Genomic DNA, 18,094 nt, shown 5'->3' on the forward strand with positions numbered 1-18,094 from the left:
TTCTTGTACTGTGTTCTTTGGGTGTCACATCCCAAGCTGTTCAGCAATAAAACCACCATAAAACTGTTAAACAGTAACCTGTGTCTTGTGTGAGTCATTTAATGAGTAACTTTATTTAGCAACTAAATGTATTACCTTTATAGTAAAACTGTACTGACACAACCAACACAAAAAGGCAGTAGCAAAGATTAATTAAAGTTCATCCGAAGTTGTCTCATGCTAGGTTTGATTATTCCTGTGACACAATTAACGTTTTTACAAACTGATATATGTACTAAAAGGTGCACTGTGTCATGGATATATAGACACTAAGACACTAATTTAACAACATAAGATGTAAGGCATAACCCTAACTTACATAACTGTTAACAAAAACCTAAGAATAAACATCATTATTTAAAAGAAAAAATCATCAAATGAAGTGTCACACAGATCAAGCGTCATTTAGGCATTGATACAGCTTTAAATAAAACACCATGTGTCATCATCTTGAAGTTAGGGTAATTACGACATGGCATGAATGCAGTATTTTATACAGTTTACTGATATAAAGATATAGAGAAGGGGTGAGGTTCTGTTACACTTTTATAGTTTAAGAAATGTATTGACATGGTAGCATGCTCCACCAACCAAAGTTCATGTTAGATAAGAATGATATGACGAATCTCAATTAGACATTGATATGTTTTTAATCAATTCATTTCCTCTTCTTCTTATTATTATTGGTAAAACTTCAGAATATTGTTCTGTCATTAATGAATAACACAGGAACAAATGACACTATTAACTTAGTTACTATTAGCTAATTAGAATTCTGATTAACAAATCCGTAAGTAATAGTGTTCAGTTGAAAGTGGTAGTTCACTCTAAACTAATCAGTAACTACTATTTTTTCATATCTTCCAAAGAACTACTAAGAACTACTGTATACAGGTTCATAATTAATGTGAATAATGCTAAATGTATAATTGATTCTAAAGTAAAGTTCATGGTAACCCACTAGTAATGACTTCAGAATTTCAGAAGGAATTACTAATTATTTGGATCAATATTCTAAAGTGAAGATCATGATAACTCTCTAGTAATGACTGATATCATTGTAAGATTTTGAGGTATATGTAAGGTTTTGGATAATTATTTGGAGCCGTTGAAAGTATTATTATCTAGAACCTTACAAAAATCTCAATAGTTTTTAATGACTTTAGTCATTACCAGTGGGTTACCATGATCTTCTGTTCAACAGTCCAAAAGAAGTCCAATACAGTGCATCCATCCATAATAAAAAAGTGCTCTACATGGCTCCAGGGGGTGAATAAAGGCCTCCTATAGTGAATTGATGTGTTTTTGGTGTTTTTGGTCAATGATAACATTATAAAGTGAAGCAGGTAATCGAATTTGATTGCCTTGGGAAAGTATGGGACTTTTCACCCATAGATTCTTTCTGCATGTTACATTGTTACTCCAGTAGATGGAGCCAAACGACTGTCATTCACCTAACAAAAACAATTATGGTCTCCATAATTGAGTTTTGTGGTGGGGGATTGGTGTCTGGGGTAAATTGATCGGAGTTGTAACCTTGGGGTAAGATGGCACCCTCAGGACATCTTGCCCCAAAATAATAGGTTGCTTGAAAATGTTATTTGCATTAATGTTATTTGCATTAGCTTTAGCTTACCTCCACTTCAGTGTCAGGGATCACCCCTGACAGTCTTGTCTGTCCTGTCTTTGTTTAGTGTTTCACTGTCTGTGTTGTGTTTGAGCACATGGCTTTGTCTTTGTTGTTGTCTGCCATGTGTTCCTCTTGTCCTGCCCCCTTGTTTCCCCGTTTCCTTCCTTGTTTAAGTCCTCGTTTAATTATTGTCTGCACCTGGTCATCATGTATCCTGTCCCCTTTATAAGCGTGCACCTTCCCTCTTGTCTTTGCCAGTTCATTGTGTATTCTACCTCTGTGTGTGAAACCGTCTAGTTGACTGCTTGTCTACTATTTTACATATTGTTAACACTCTGCCAAGTTGTTCGTTTAATTCTGTCTTTTCACCAGTCCAGTCCAGTCCTGTCTCGTCCTGTCCTGTAGACGGTGCTCCTGGTCCGACTCTCTGCTATGTGAGCATAACCTGAGATCTCGAGTGTGGAGTGGCTTCAACTCAGGTTCCTGTCTGGCCCTGCTGCTAACTTCCAGCTTCCAGCATCTAGCCATCTCTGCTCACTAATGGACTGTCGCCTGGACTCAGTGGTCATTCTCCCTGTCTATTGTTTGGACTGTGTTCACTCCCCTCCTCACCATCTATTGTCTTGCCTGTTATTCAATAAACAAACCATCACTTATCATTCTGCATTTGAGTCCTCTCTTATAGATACCGTGACATTCAGGATGAAACAGTATGAGAGAATGTGTTAAGAGAGAGGGGGTAAAATAAGTCTGTGTGTTCCTATCATATTTTGGGGACAAATTTGTAAGTGATCACCCCACCCCTCAAAAAGATGAACAATTTTAACAGTTTAGTGCTTTTTTAAACATTCATATTTGTTACTGAAAACTAAACTATTACCTCATAATATGCCTGCAGCATTTCACTCTACTTGTTTTTTTTTTTTGTCAAAGATAGGTAACTGATCTTCTGAAAATGATTTTTATGTATGTATGTATTTAACCAGTGACAACAACAATGAACTCAAATTAAAAATAGTTGAATATACTCACAGGATGGCTTTGTATCAACAAGATGATCTTTCCACTTCTTGAATACCTCCCAGAAGTTGGACAAACTAATTTTCCTTAATGATGAGCTCTCCTGATGATAAGGAGTTTATTTTATCATTTAATTTTTTTAAGATCTGTGAGAAGGAATTAATATTTATTACATTAGTTTCAAGTTTCATTATCATTGCATTTTCTCTAAGGTTAAATAGAGGTGCCAAATCCATCACAAACCACATTAAAGCATCCTATACACTCTTAAAAATAAAGGTGCTTCAAAAGGTTCTTTAAGCGATGCCATAGAAGAACCATTTTTGGTTCCAAAAAGAACCATTCAGTCAAAGGTTCTTTATAAAAAGACAAGTAAGAGATGTTTTTTTTTGAATAACCTTGAATAACCTTCTTTCTTTGGGAAAACAGAAAGGTTCTTCAGATGTTAAAGGTTCTTTAGAACCATTTAGACAAAAAAGGTTCTTCTATGGCATCATGAAGCACCTTTATTTTTAAAAATGTAGATTGTGTGTCACAATGTCAAAAAGAAATCTTACTGAAATATGTAGCAGAAAACCCATGAAAGATTTACATTATCTAAAAAAAATACACATTGTTTTATTTAGATTTTAGACTGTGGGAACACCATTATTTTAGGTGCACATAAAATACTGATATGATGCCACATTGTGCAAGAGAAATGGTCATCACTTCTTTCTTTGCGTTACAAGTCTTAATACCCAGGGTTTCTTTTGAGGTCTTAATGTACTTATAGCAAAGTTCTTTTTTTATTTTTCATTCAGGGGTAAACAGATGTGAAAGGAAATTTCAATTTGAAGACCCTACAGAACTCTGGTCTCCAATCACTACGATAGTTGGCAAAGCCATGCTTGTGAATGCCAATTGACCGCAGAGTGTCAATCAGATCAATGTATGGACGAATGCTCTCCTCTAAATGACTGTGAACCTCTACCTTCATTTCCTGACTGTAAAGATAAAAAGTGTACTTTTTATTTGCCAAGCCTCACAGATTTTACAGTATAGTTATTTATTCTCCTTTTAATAGTCTTTTATTATTCTTAATTTATCTGTGTACTAACCTTTCATTTTGAGAGCTATCACTATCTTCATCATCATTTTGAGCACTTCTTCGGTCTGAAAATAAAGAAAATATGCCTGACATTTTCTTGCCAAAGAAAAAAAAAGAGAAAAGAAATAAATAGTTAGTTCCAAAAATAAATAATATATTTTTTGTTGGCTCTTCAAATACATAACTTAGGTTTCCCCCAAATACAGTGTTTGAGGTGATGCTGAGGAGATATCAAGGAGAGTTTAAACCTGTGTGTCAGACTTGGTTACAGTTTATAAACAATGCAAAATGCAAGACAGACTAAACACTAATTTGCATAGGAAATAGCCTTCGTTTTGGTATATGTGGGTGTGCTTATTACACCTGCCAGTATAAGAAAATACGGTTTCTATAAATCATTTTTCTCTCAGATTATTTTGTTACTGCCCCCCGGACAACCATTGCCAGTCATACAGTACACAGATCCTATCCACTTGAATGTGGAAAGATTAAAGTCTCGAAAACAGTTAGTCAAGATTGCAATCCAAACAGAATGTGATCTTTATATGTGATCACAAACAAATTAGTGCAAGTAAATATAGACATTAAAAATTTTATACAGTAAAATGCTTGTTTTTTTTCTGTCTAAAAAAATGATCTAATATGACTAACAAATGGCAACAAATGGAGTGTATGCAGTCTTTATGTGCCTTGCCATCATTTTCACTAGCCTCCAAAGGTTTGTCTGTTTTAAGCATATTTTATATTTGCCAACAAATTATTAGAATGTTATGTTAAACCTAGTCTGTCATCTAGTTACACTCTAAAAAATGCTGGGTTAAAAACAACACAACTTTGGTTATTTGGCAACCCAGCGCTAGGTAAATATTGGACAGAACACATGGTGGGTTATTTTTACCCAGCTGGTTGGGTTAAATGTTTTTTTTACCAAACATGCTGGGTTATTATATTTAAGTCAACTATTCGTTAAAAATTATTATATTTTCGGCGCCTATAGCCTTGTGAGCAGCGCGCCGACATACAGCGCCGTTGCGCTCCGGGCGTCCCGTGTTCAAATCCCGATTCGAGGACCTTTCCCGACCCCGCCCCCTATCTCTCTCCCACTTCACTTCCTGTCAAGTCTGATCTGTCCTATGAAAATAAATGCAAAAACGCCAAAAACAAATCTTTTTAAAAAATATAGTATATTGTTATCATAAAATGGACTGGAACCTATTAAAAACACACAGAATTACTAGTGGCAACAGCATAAATCAAAAGATGAACATTTATTATTAATCTAGAACACATAAACAAAACAGACAAAAATACAAATTAAATTTATTTGGGTGAATACAGCATAGTGTTCAACATTTAAACACATTTAACAAGCATTTTAGACATAAAACCCCTGCTGAAAAAAACAGCTAAAACCAGCCTAGGCTGGTTGGCTGGTTTTAGCTTTTCATTAGCAAAGGTTCTTTGTGGCAAAAGAAGGTTCTTCAGATTATAAAAAGGTAAGAAAGAGATGGTTATTTAAAGAACCTTTGACTGAATGGTTCTTCTATGGCATCGCTGTGAAGAACCTTTTAAAGCACCTTTATTTTTAAGAGTGAAGAAAACAAATTTTAAAATCCAATTAAATTAACCTCAGTACAAAAACGAATAAAATCCATTTATTTTATGCAAGGCAAAAGGCGTTTCATTCATGCGAAGTGGCCGCTGCTGATGCAGCTGACTGACGGAGGTGACTGACGCAGTTGACTGACATCTCGTCCTTATGTTGCGTTGCGTAAAATAATACAATTTACAGCACTGTAAAGACTTTATAAAAGAAATAAAATGCAACAACAACAAACAAGCAGGTCAATCATTGAGGAAAAAATTTGATTTTAATTTTCAACAGATTACAAGAAAATAATGTAGGCTACTATAGTCAAAGCACTGATACTTCTAACTGATTCAGAAAACAGGTTAATGTATGCATATATTATAACAATCAAAAAGTATTAACAAGCTGAAGAAAGTTTTATGGGTTAAGTTGTCAAATCCTGCAACACTTGAACAAGCATGGAAAATGGATGGTTAGATAGAAGTTGTCAGATACATTAGATCACTCGGTCCTGGAGGGCCTGCAGAGTTTAGCTCTAACTTGCGTCAACACACCTACTGGGAAGTTTCTAGTATGTCTAGTAAGAGCTTGGTTAGCTGGTTCAGGTGTGTCTATTTCAGGTTGGAGCTATACTCTGCAGGACACCGGCCCTCCAGGACCGAGTTTGGGCATCCCTGCATTAGATGTATTTTCAGATATGTCCTCTAGTCAGTTCAAAAATTGGTAATTGCTTCCACAGCAGCAGTCAAACGATTTAGACGAGCTCTTAGGTCTTTGCGTCTTCTGCTGACGTCAGAGTCCTCAGACAGGAGCTCATGCACATCTGGCTTTTCCAATAATTTCATAATGTCAGTAGACAGGTGCTGAGCAGTCTCCTGCAACATGTAAAAGAAGATCATCAAGGGCAGTTGGTCAGCCATCCTCTGCACCACAACCTGAAAGAAAATAATTAGATAAGTTACGTCCTCACACCACAAGCACAGTGCAATTTGTTACTGAAAATTCAGAAGATATACCTCATAATATGCCTCCAGCATATGACTGTACTTGCTTTGTTTGTCAAAGACAGGTAACTCCTTTTCTGAAAAAGTCTCATTTGTAATCTCACTCAAGGTCTTCAGGAAGATGGGATCTTGAGTGTAGATCCTTTTTTCCATTTTAAACTGCTCTGAGATTCTCTCCTCAGCCTTTTCTAATTGGGTTAACTGAATGTTGTTGATTTTGTCCTATAGAATCAAGTAAAGAAGTACAAATGAAAGAAAAATGGACTAAAAATACAACAATTTTTAAAATATTTAATGGCCAACTGAGGGGCATTATTTACCTTAGTGATATTCTGAAGTACATGATAGTTCTGGAAACACTTATTCACCACGTCAGTGAATTGCTTGATGATGATGTCTTCGGAAGAAATACATAAATGAAAATGATAAATAGCCACAGATGTGCTAAAACTATTAGACATACAGTTGGTGATCTAATCTTTTGGTTTTATAATAGAGGTTCTCCACTGTGACCAGAAAGTCTTTAAAAATAAATATGTGTGATGGTACCTTTTATGTTGTTGAGTAAATCAATGGCTGGATCTTTAAGTTTTGCCACATGGTCCTGCAGAATCTTCTCAAACTTTGTATAGTTGCTGAAGCCAGGCAGTTCCCTCTGTAGAGAATTTTGGTTAGCTCAAAGAATTTAAGATGATCAATATATGTGTGTATATGTATGAGACTGTTCCTCTCATCACATATACACTGCAAACTCCACCAGGTCTTACGACCAATGAATAGGATGAAATGAGTTATTTAAAACATACATTTCAGTCAGGGAAAGTAGTTTAACTCACAGGAAATCGTGTATAATAATCGTCATTAAATATACGCAATTTCCAGTTTCTGATCAGTAACAGTAATAACGATATCGACTGGTTTCTTTGTCCAGCAAATTATTCAGCGATACCCATTACTCTGACGTTGGCCCGTCGTCACGGCAACGCGTTTTTACTAACCAGAACGGAGTTAAAACAATTGAACAGAATAGGGCTTAAGGTAGCGATATGAGATCGAAACAGTTTAAGTGACTTTGTAATGTAAGCATTCAGCACAGAGAATCATTATATGTGAATATATGGTTGTTTATTAAACTATTCTACTTACAAACGATCGCACATAGACAAACGTACATAAAACACAAATAGACAGAGAACGCGCGAGAGAGAGAGAGAGTAAGAGAGAGAGAGAGAGAGAGAGAGAGAGAGAGAGAGAGAGAGTAAGAGAGAGAGAGAGACAGAAAGTGAGTTTGCAAAGGGACAGGAATGAAACGGTTCTGAACATCCTGAAATCGTTTCTTTTATAAAACGCCTTAAACGCAGCTATCTACGTTTGTAGAAAGGACGGATACTTGCAAGCTTGTTGTTGTTGTGCATTGTTCCGTTTGTGTTCAGTTCAGAAAGTCCTTTCCAGTATTGCAGGCCTCATCATCTCCTCCGCTAGGTGAGACCCCCCCCCCCCCCCCCCCATGGATCTGGGGGGAGGTGCGGGTGACGTGTCTTTGTGTCCCGAAGGCAAGAGCAAGCGAGAGAGAGATGAGGGGAGGTTTATAAACCTGTAGGTCGTTCACGCCCACAGTTGGACCTTGTCCAATCCGGTTGATCTGAGTTTTGGAGGGAAGATTGAAAGTCTTTGTCTCTCACAATGGGGTTTCGCATGTGGAAGCTGATTGGTTGTTTGGCCACAAAACTTTCAAAAGTTCAATAATACATATAAAGCAAGGAGTTATTAAGATGCCACAAACATTAACATTTAGGGAATAATAAATGCTGCTCATAGACACCAAACATGATCTATGTATCTTCTCGTTTGACTGAGTGATTCTAAATGTGAGAGTCTTAGCATGCACAATAATTCACCTATTGCGGATTAATGTTTGAGGCCGACATACATAACAGAAACGACAATATAAGAAAAGGTAACACATTGATACGTGTACATTTCTATATAACTGTATGTGGGACTGCATGTCTGAATAAGGAAAGTCTATCTTTCCCTGCATTTCTGGTAGGAGTCTTATCTTGATGGTGGGGGGATGAGCTGGATAGTGAACAAAGGACTGGCTCATGGCACATAGGTGTTAATCATGGGGGAGAAGTCATTTAAGGAATATAACTAGTTATTTCATGTCTGATTGGCTCCATGCACTACATATCCCCTCTTTCGAACGTTGTTGTCCGTCCAACAGACAACAGCGAGCGACGTCAAAGGTGCGGAACAATCAGGCATGCACCCGGCACTCCTGGCTGGAAGAGAGAGGTGGCTCTCTGGAGGTTGGTGCTTCAAGGAGTGGCTGTGGTGCCGTGGTCGACGTTATCAGGTGTGATAATATAGACAGTGGCAAGGTATGGGTCCTCGAGCTTTGTGCAGCAGGTGTCGAGGCACTGTCACTTGTCATCCTGACCCAGGTTGGTCTGTGTCAGGTGGTTGTTATCTAGTATCTGTGGTCCCTGCAGTCTGGAATCGCTGGTTGGACTCTCACTTGTGAGAGGGCAGGTAGTTCCAGGGTTCGCAGAGAATTGTCGTAAAGATTTTGTAGTGTAAAGAAGTTTCTGATGGACCCGGTTAGGGTGCAGGAGGGCAGCAGGTGTCTGTTATCCCGCTGTTTTGCTCAAATGTCATCAGGCGTCTGATGTTGGGGGTGTCGACACTGACTTGAACGGGTCTGAGTTGTGTTTGTAGGGGTTTTGCTGTTGGGCCTGTGGGCCCGTTGCTCCATTCAACATTGTCTGGCTGCTCCTGAGGTGTCGGCTGGTCTTATGGGATGCTTTTTCCTTTTAGGAAGTCTAATGCGGTGTTGCGTTGGGCAGGGAGTCAGAAGTTGATCTTTCAGTACTTCTCAGTGGAGTTTCATTCAAGGAGCTCTTTGTTAGCATCAGAAACTCTGTTCTGGAAAAGCAGGCGTGTCCAGCTGTCCTTGTGGGTGTCGGTTAACTTTGGTACTCGGAGACTTGCAGGTTCAGTTCATTTACCTCCTGTCTGAGGCCCTTGAGGGTGTGGGCCAAGGAGAAGACGATGCTGCTCAGCTCCCGGTTGTCCCGGCTAGATGTGAGTTGTCCAATTGTCGCAGTCCTGCTGTTCCTTTCTCTGCCATTGCAGGCCGTTGGCTGCTTTAGGCTGAAGGATGCCGTTCTCTGTACTCTGCTGAGTCTCCAGTTGGTCCTGGTGAGTGGCAGGGCTGGATGTCCGAGACACGCTGGTTCACAGTTCCTATTGTGAATCTCGCTGGCTGCGGCATGCTTTTGGCTTCCTGCGCTCTTTGGATGCAGGTGTCGCACTCGGGCATGTTTCACTGAAGTACTGGTGAGCAGTGTAGGTGGTGACACGGGTGGTCTCTTAGTTGACACGGGTGTCGTTTCTGGTGCCATCTGGTGGTAAACGTTCACAGATGTTTCTCGTCGACTGACTGCTTTGCATCGTAGAGAGGCTGTGTCGTTTGAAATCCGCTGGTTTCGAGCTGGCATCAAACTTAGCATATTCTGATGTCCTCTGTCACTGCATGCTTGGCAGTGCGCCACTTTTGCGTTGGTAGTGGCTTTGGTACTCTGGTGTATTCTGCACGGTGCATCTTGGGCATACATCAGCAATGACCCCCCTTTGTTCCTGGAAAGCTGGGAGCTGTGGCGGTGTTTGGTTATCAGGAACAAATGTGAGGATGTGTCATCTAGATGCGGCATGTGTGTGACATTACTGAGTTGTTTTCGGCTTAGTGCCTTAGTGTGGTCGGACAGTGCAAGGTTGAGTGTCAGCATTGGCAGAGGCTGCTTTAGCAGAGCTATTTTGTAGGTGGAGCCAGTGTGCATGGGTGTGATGCAGGCGGCGTAGCAGCGTGAGGGGTTTGCTTGTGGCTTAGAAGCGATGCTTGGGTTGGGTGGGTGGGTTTTTTGTTGTTGAAAACCTTAGGCAGCCACAAAATCCTTCAGTTTTTTTTTTCACTGTTTTTCCACGAATAGCATGTAAATGTTCTTATTGTGATGGCACTGCTTGTCTGGAACAGTTGTTGATGCTTGTCTGTTTCAAACTGAGTGGTGTTGTTTGAAACTGAGCTTAGCCTACTTTGAGTCTATGCAGGTTAGTAATTTTCAGAGGGAGTTCTTGCGACTTGCTGTGACACAAGGGTTGATCCGATTGCCGTCACTCGTGCTGTGATGTCAGGTGGCCCGGCTTAAGGTGTTGCAGTGGGACAGGCTTGTCGTTTTCCACTAGGTACCTGCTCTGGGCGTGTCTTGCCTCGCTCTTGGGTCTATGAGCACATGGGTTTGTGTGCGTGGGATCCTTGGTCTGCAGGCATTGACAGTTATAAACATCACACAGTGGTGGCAGGTCTCTGTGATTCCCTTTGTCTTCTGGTGTGCTTGGCACATCGCTGGATGGCTTGTGCAGCGCAGCTGTTGTCATCTGGGTGCTGGGCTCTGCTGAGAGCCTTGTACATGACATTAGTTCTGCATCATCGTCATATGTGGAGAGCAGCTTGGCACCATTTCTGAGTGGCCATTTTCCTTTAGGCTCTTCATGACGGAATTGTTTAAAGTCTTTGACATACCTGAATGGTATGTACACTGCAAAAGATTACTTTTCAGAAAGGGGGTGTGGCTTCTAGAGTGGGCACTGCTTCACGTATTCCATTGAATGTGTGTGCAGCATTAGGGTTTTAGCCACACTGTGTTTTGAGCCGAACAGTGACCCCTTTTGGTGAATGCAGGTAGTTCGTTCGCCAGAGTGTAAACATCTGGGAGTAATCTTATCTAGCAAGGCTTTCTCGCAGTTGAGGGAGTATCGTAGGGCTGTGAGAAACAGGAAGTAGCAGGTTTTGCATTGTCTATTCCAGGTTAAGTTCAGAGCACAGGTGTCCTCAGTGTTGGCCTGCACTGATCTCAGATCACTCCCACACAGTGATGTCGCTGCGTGTTCAGCTCCCATACACCACTGTATGTTTGTTCACCTTGGTCAGTCAGACGTCCCCCCTTGGCATGGGGCAGCTGGACAATCACTTTGCTAATCTTTATTGCCTTCTGGTGCTTGGCTGTTTTCCGGCGGTCTGTAGAGTCCGCTGAATCGAGCAATCGCTGTACGGAAGAAGGCTGTAGCATTTGGGTGGTGACTCACAGTGTGATGTGGATATCTGAGGGGAAAGATTTTCTGGCGTTGATGCCATCTTCCCTTGGTGCCTGTCGCGTTGTCTCACGTAGGCTCAGATGCTGGTCGTAGCAGTCGCGTTCTTAGCTGCTGTATTCAGTTTTGACTGCTGGTACAAATGGCTGGGGTCCTGTTAGCTGGAGGTGGAGCTAAGCAGATCTGTCTCGTGGTCACACTGGGCAAATGTTCTTGCTTAAAAGTCAATGTTTTGCAGACAGGCGTGTGTTGTAGCCTACTGCAGTGTTCAGGAAGACAGCGTTTTGTGGTGACGGTGGGCTGTTAGGCCCGGGAGAGATTTTGTGTTGAGCTCTCCTGTTTGTTCATATTGTTATCTGCAAGAATTTGAGTTCTTTAAGGTGTGCTGGGTTCATTGTAAAGAGAGCTTCCGCTGTTTAGGAGTGTTCTCCTGTACTGCTCTCTGCGCTCAGTCTGTGGGGGTGTTGCAGGCGTGTCTTGAAGCTTTTCTCCTCTCTCCTCGTGTAGGTCCTTGTCCTCTTCATCCGCTATCTCTGAACATCCAGATGGTCTAGGCGGTTCTGCGCGCTGTCCTGGTTCCGTCGTGGGTGAAGCTTTCTCCGCTGCGGCTTTAGTCAGACGATCTTGTTGAGGGCGTGGTCACTGATGGTCCGGGCTGTAGATGAGTCGATTGGTACTCTGCAGCCGTAGCTCTTGACTGGATCGTGATCCATTCGCCTGTGTGCGTGGTCGTCCGGCTGTTCTCCGCTCAGGGGCTGTAGTCACTAGACCCAGGGCAGGATGGCATCTTTGCCTTGTCTGGACTGGATGGCGAGACTGGATGGTGACATGTTGACACAAATAGAGAGGGAGAGACAAAGCACAACGAGCCAATGCAAGTCCGTACAGAACTAATGAGCTAAAATGTTGCTATGTGTTGCGCACTTAACTGATGTCATCAGATGGTGACGCAAACTAAACGCTTATTAGCCTAGCTGTAAAGAAGGGGTCAGATAGTTTGTGTGGGTAAACACAGGAACCTATGAGTAAACTTAATGATGAGCGATTAACTTTAGAGCTATTCAGTTCATCGGTGTAGTTACCAAAAGATTTCACTGATGTTCAGACAGGTTCAGTCTCTAATAGGGAGAAAAATAAGAACAAAATCCATCAGAAAGAGAGGTATAAAGGGTTAAAGCAAAAGAGAGAAAGTGAGCTGACTGCCAGCCCTGAGGTCAGTGACGGGGCCCACCGTGTGGGGGCGCTATGGAGTCGTCACACCTGGGAAATGGCAGAGCTGAGAGAGCAAAAGAGAGAAAGGCCCCCCTGGGATGGGCCGAATTACCCGGGGTAGAGAGAGTGCAACTTGATCGATTTGGTCAAAGTTTAAATTTAAATCAAGACTGTTTAATCAAAAATTTAAAATGAGCAAATACAATTATAATTGCTAAAGGGAGAGTTGAATCTAAGGCGGTGAAATAATTAAAATTAAATCACACACACAAAAAAAAAAAACATACATTATGTTAATTATCATTATGGTTTAAATAACAATAATTAATAATGTAACATCAAAAGGAAAAGAGAAGGGAGAGACTGACTGGGACTATCTATAAGCGTTGTTGCTCAAAGAAAAAAAATAAAATAAAATAAAAAAAATAATATGAAATCAGGCATAGGTATTGGAAGAGGTTTTAGACAGACTTCTATCTTTTAATAGAAGGAAATACCTTTTATGCGGGATTTCAGATTCCACCTTGTGTGGATTTGAACGCGCATCTAAGCGCAGTTACCATGGCGATGCGTGATCGCGGGTGTATCTTTCTTGTGTCCGTTTTACTGAACACAGGTACATGTGTTTTGCAAACTTTAACTTAATAGGATGCTTACACTATTAAAAGGTTGCTTAGTTACGATGCGTGCACCTTGATCTTGAGTCAGCCTGCTGACACAAGACTTGTGTGTGCTTTGCACAAAACAAATAAATAACACTCGATCAAGATTTGTACAGTAATAACGCGAAGTTGTTTACTATATTAAATCTATTCGACGAGCAAACGGGGTCAACCTGATCAGTTAGCTAAGCTGAGGTTTTAACCCAAAGGAGCAAGATAGCTGATTAGCATTGGAGTGCACATCAATGGCTAACCTATCTACACTCAAAATATAAAGATATGGCCATTGTAAGGTGAAAGAGGAACATCGCTCAATCAGCTTCTTCACGCAAAAATAGAGGTTTTCTTCGCTCAATTTAGGGTGGCTTTAGGACGCTCTATAAAAGATTTCTTCGTTTTATAGGGTCAATATATAAACTGCAGTTAAGTTACATCTTCAACAGCGGTTTAGTCTCTCTGTGCGAGAGGCTCAAACATCTGTGAAGGTGTTAAAGGTGGGCTTGGCCACACCGTTCTAACACACACACACACAAACAAAAGAGACGCGAGTCGTGAGCCGAGTTTGAATACACAAGCATGCAGACACACAAATTATTCCTGAGCTGCTCACATCACATAGTTTAAAACTGCCCCGCATTCTAACGCCAATTAATGTAGAGAATTTTGGTTAGCTCAAAGAATTTAAGATGATCAATATATGTGTGTATATGTATGAGACTGTTCCTCTCATCACATATACACTGCAAACTCCACCAGGTCTTACGACCAATGAATAGGATGAAATGAGTTATTTAAAACATACATTTCAGTCAGGGAAAGTAGTTTAACTCACAGGAAATCGTGTATAATAATCGTCATTAAATATACGCAATTTCCAGTTTCTGATCAGTAACAGTAATAACGATATCGACTGGTTTCTTTGTCCAGCAAATTATTCAGCGATACCCATTACTCTGACGTTGGCCCGTCGTCACGGCAACGCGTTTTTACTAACCAGAACGGAGTTAAAACAATTGAACAGAATAGGGCTTAAGGTAGCGATATGAGATCGAAACAGTTTAAGTGACTTTGTAATGTAAGCATTCAGCACAGAGAATCATTATATGTGAATATATGGTTGTTTATTAAACTATTCTACTTACAAACGATCGCACATAGACAAACGTACATAAAACACAAATAGACAGAGAACGCGCGAGAGAGAGAGAGAGTAAGAGAGAGAGAGAGAGAGAGAGAGAGAGAGAGAGAGAGTAAGAGAGAGAGAGAGAGAGAGAGAGAGTAAGAGAGAGAGAGAGAGAGAGAGAGAGAGAGAGAGAGAGAGTAAGAGAGAGAGAGAGACAGAAAGTGAGTTTGCAAAGGGACAGGAATGAAACGGTTCTGAACATCCTGAAATCGTTTCTTTTATAAAACGCCTTAAACGCAGCTATCTACGTTTGTAGAAAGGACGGATACTTGCAAGCTTGTTGTTGTTGTGCATTGTTCCGTTTGTGTTCAGTTCAGAAAGTCCTTTCCAGTATTGCAGGCCTCATCATCTCCTCCGCTAGGTGAGACCCCCCCCCCCCCCCCCCCATGGATCTGGGGGGAGGTGCGGGTGACGTGTCTTTGTGTCCCGAAGGCAAGAGCAAGCGAGAGAGAGATGAGGGGAGGTTTATAAACCTGTAGGTCGTTCACGCCCACAGTTGGACCTTGTCCAATCCGGTTGATCTGAGTTTTGGAGGGAAGATTGAAAGTCTTTGTCTCTCACAATGGGGTTTCGCATGTGGAAGCTGATTGGTTGTTTGGCCACAAAACTTTCAAAAGTTCAATAATACATATAAAGCAAGGAGTTATTAAGATGCCACAAACATTAACATTTAGGGAATAATAAATGCTGCTCATAGACACCAAACATGATCTATGTATCTTCTCGTTTGACTGAGTGATTCTAAATGTGAGAGTCTTAGCATGCACAATAATTCACCTATTGCGGATTAATGTTTGAGGCCGACATACATAACAGAAACGACAATATAAGAAAAGGTAACACATTGATACGTGTACATTTCTATATAACTGTATGTGGGACTGCATGTCTGAATAAGGAAAGTCTATCTTTCCCTGCATTTCTGGTAGGAGTCTTATCTTGATGGTGGGGGGATGAGCTGGATAGTGAACAAAGGACTGGCTCATGGCACATAGGTGTTAATCATGGGGGAGAAGTCATTTAAGGAATATAACTAGTTATTTCATGTCTGATTGGCTCCATGCACTACACCTCCCTCTGTAAGTCTCGCTCAACTGAATTGTTGAACTGTTAACTTTTGGAAACAATATGGATTTTTAATGAAATGAATAGACCTTTTTTCCATTATAACTCCAATAAAAGAACAGTAAATTATTGTGGTTCTTACATGTGAAAATATACTCACAGGATGTCTTTGTACTGTTAAGATAATCATTCCATTTCTTAAATTCGTCACGAAGCTGGACAAACATTTTTTTCTCAGTCATTAGCTCTCCTGATGATAGGGAGTTAATTTGCTCATTGAATCTGTTTAAGACCTGTCAGAAAAATAATATTTGTTTTATGAGCCTGTTATATTATCATTATAATTTCATGGACTAACGGATCTGTCTGCATCACACAATACATATTTTGTTCAAGAAATTTTTGGTGCATTTGATCTTGAACAGTTCCAGCAGATTGGACCCTGATGATAATTCTCAGAAGCAAGGAGATTTGCTGTCCTGAGGTCCTACTTTAATGAGGAATTCCTTGGCTCCCTCAAGGTCTTCTGGGGGTCCATACTCACAGTACTTTAGTGCCCTCCTTACACTCCACAACTGCTTATTTATCTGCTCCTTGAGCTGTGGCAGTGATTTCTGACAAAGATAGGCGAGACACAATTTGTTTATAGTTCAATCCATCCTACAGATCATTAAATTCATGACATTTAAGACATTTAGAAACATACTTTGATATGATCAACAAGATCCTGGGTCAGTTTGACTGCAAGAGATTTAACAGTTGCTTTATTCTCTTCCAAGAGGCATCTGTAGAAACAAAAGGCACTTTTTTGCAAGAGGGCGTATTTTAAATTATGCTGTAGATTGATTTATATATCAGGACAGCTGTAGCACTTTTACTTTATGAGGTTAAAAGAAAAAAATCATTACATGAAAAATAAATTAAATTTAAATTCTTTTCAGTCTGTAACCTGAAATAGTCATGATTTTGGAAGAAATCTCTCTCCATTTGTGCCGCCTCCTCCAGAGGAATTTCATCATTGATCTGCTGTTGTCCTCTACACTTCACCATGATGTAACCTTTGAGGAGAGGAATCACTTTGTTGTTGACTATTTTCAGAATGTTCTTCTCTGTTCCCTTGTCTATGAGGTCTGGTTTGGTCAAAATGGCTGTGAGGAAAAATAGCTATTTTATAAAAAGGTAATTTGCTGACAAACGTGCTGTAAGATATTATGTGAGATTTTTGTGCAGATCATCTGTTTCATTACCGACAGTTCTTATGCCCTCAGGATCTACTTCTTGTGCCATTTTCAAGGCTTCTGTTGTTGCAATGTCAGTGTTACAAGGAACCACAACCAGGTTTATAGTCTCATGTTTCGTAATAAATTTCATGATCAGACGTTTGATCTACAAGACAAACACATAGTTTAAAAAAATGACTGATAGTAGTTTGACAATAAATGTGGTGTGCAAAATCACATTATATGACCCACCTGTTTTCCAATATCCTCTGGTTGTCCTTCTACTGGGACTCGGGCGATTCCTGGTAGGTCGATCAGTGTGAGGTCACACACATCTGGTGACATGATTTCTAAAGTGATGAGCTCATCACATATTCCTACCCCTTCTCCTGCCAGCTCATTCTGGGCTGTAAACAGAACTGCTTAATTAACTATGTTTATTGGAAAATATCCTATAAAGCAGTGAGAATAAAGACAGATTCATCTTAGACAAGCCATTGTAAAGAGGCTATATTGTACTTATTTGAGTGCAACCATTGCTTTGGGACAGTGCTTAATTTGTAAATGAATAATTGCCGGATCCAAAACAGCAGTTAAAAGGTGCTGTGACCAACAAGTTTCTGCATGGACTGCAGCCTATAGGGCACAAACCCTGGGTGATGGAAATGTATATTATATTAAAAATAAAACGTGTTGTCATAAAAATAAAATACATAGTCTATATATATACGGTGGATTAGTGAAGTCAAAATATCTGAGGCATTAATATGTTCAGATTCTAGCTCAGTTTTAATAAGTTTAATTGAGCAAAAATCAGAAACAAGACAAGATATGATAATAGAGCTTAATCAAGAGTTATATTCACTCAAGCAAAATAGTATAAACGTACAGTTTTTGTGGGTTCCGGCCCATATTGGATTGAGAGGGAACGAAGAGGCAGACAATTTAGCAAAAAAAGCCATAGAACGAGAACAAGTTGATATCCAGATTCCCCTTAGTAGGTCCGAAATTAAATCAATTATCAAAAAGAACATTTTGACAGTATGGCAGCAGTATTGGGACACTGATACCAAAGGCAGGCATTTGTATCATATACAGTCAACAGTGGGTAAGGGAAGAGTATCAGGATTGAGCAGAGCTGAGGAGAACACAATCACAAGGTTACGATTGGGACATACAAGCTTGAATAGTACAATGCATTTAATAGGCAAACATCCAACAGGCCAT

The 18,094-nt window shown here is 40.2% G+C and overlaps 1 protein-coding gene across 1 annotated transcript; it reads right to left on the bottom strand.

Moving 5' to 3' along the window:
- Positions 1–5,251: 5,251 nt before the first annotated feature.
- On the bottom strand, positions 5,252–18,094 carry LOC141301507 (interferon-induced GTP-binding protein Mx2-like). Its single transcript, XM_073831701.1, has 13 exons — positions 18,088–18,094; positions 17,964–18,005; positions 17,120–17,286; positions 16,895–17,033; positions 16,597–16,795; positions 16,354–16,432; positions 16,139–16,261; positions 15,808–15,940; positions 15,654–15,696; positions 6,924–7,027; positions 6,695–6,771; positions 6,387–6,596; positions 5,252–6,305 (listed from the first exon to the last, which is right to left on the bottom strand). Exons 1-13 carry the CDS (start codon positions 18,092–18,094, stop codon positions 6,084–6,086), a joined length of 1,545 nt encoding a protein of 514 aa, XP_073687802.1. The 3' UTR covers positions 5,252–6,083.

This window comes from Garra rufa, chromosome 25 (assembly GCF_049309525.1).
Source record: "Garra rufa chromosome 25, GarRuf1.0, whole genome shotgun sequence".
NCBI lineage: Eukaryota > Metazoa > Chordata > Actinopteri > Cypriniformes > Cyprinidae > Garra > Garra rufa.

Bases quoted from the DNA above. Each gene is read 5' to 3' on its own strand.
- LOC141301507 (XM_073831701.1), bottom strand. The intron at 17,034-17,119 runs GTGGGTCATATA...TTTGTCTTGTAG, and splicing joins CAGAGGATATTGGAAAACAG to ATCAAACGTCTGATCATGAA. The intron at 6,597-6,694 runs GTAAATAATGCC...TTGATTCTATAG, and splicing joins TACTTCAGAATATCACTAAG to GACAAAATCAACAACATTCA.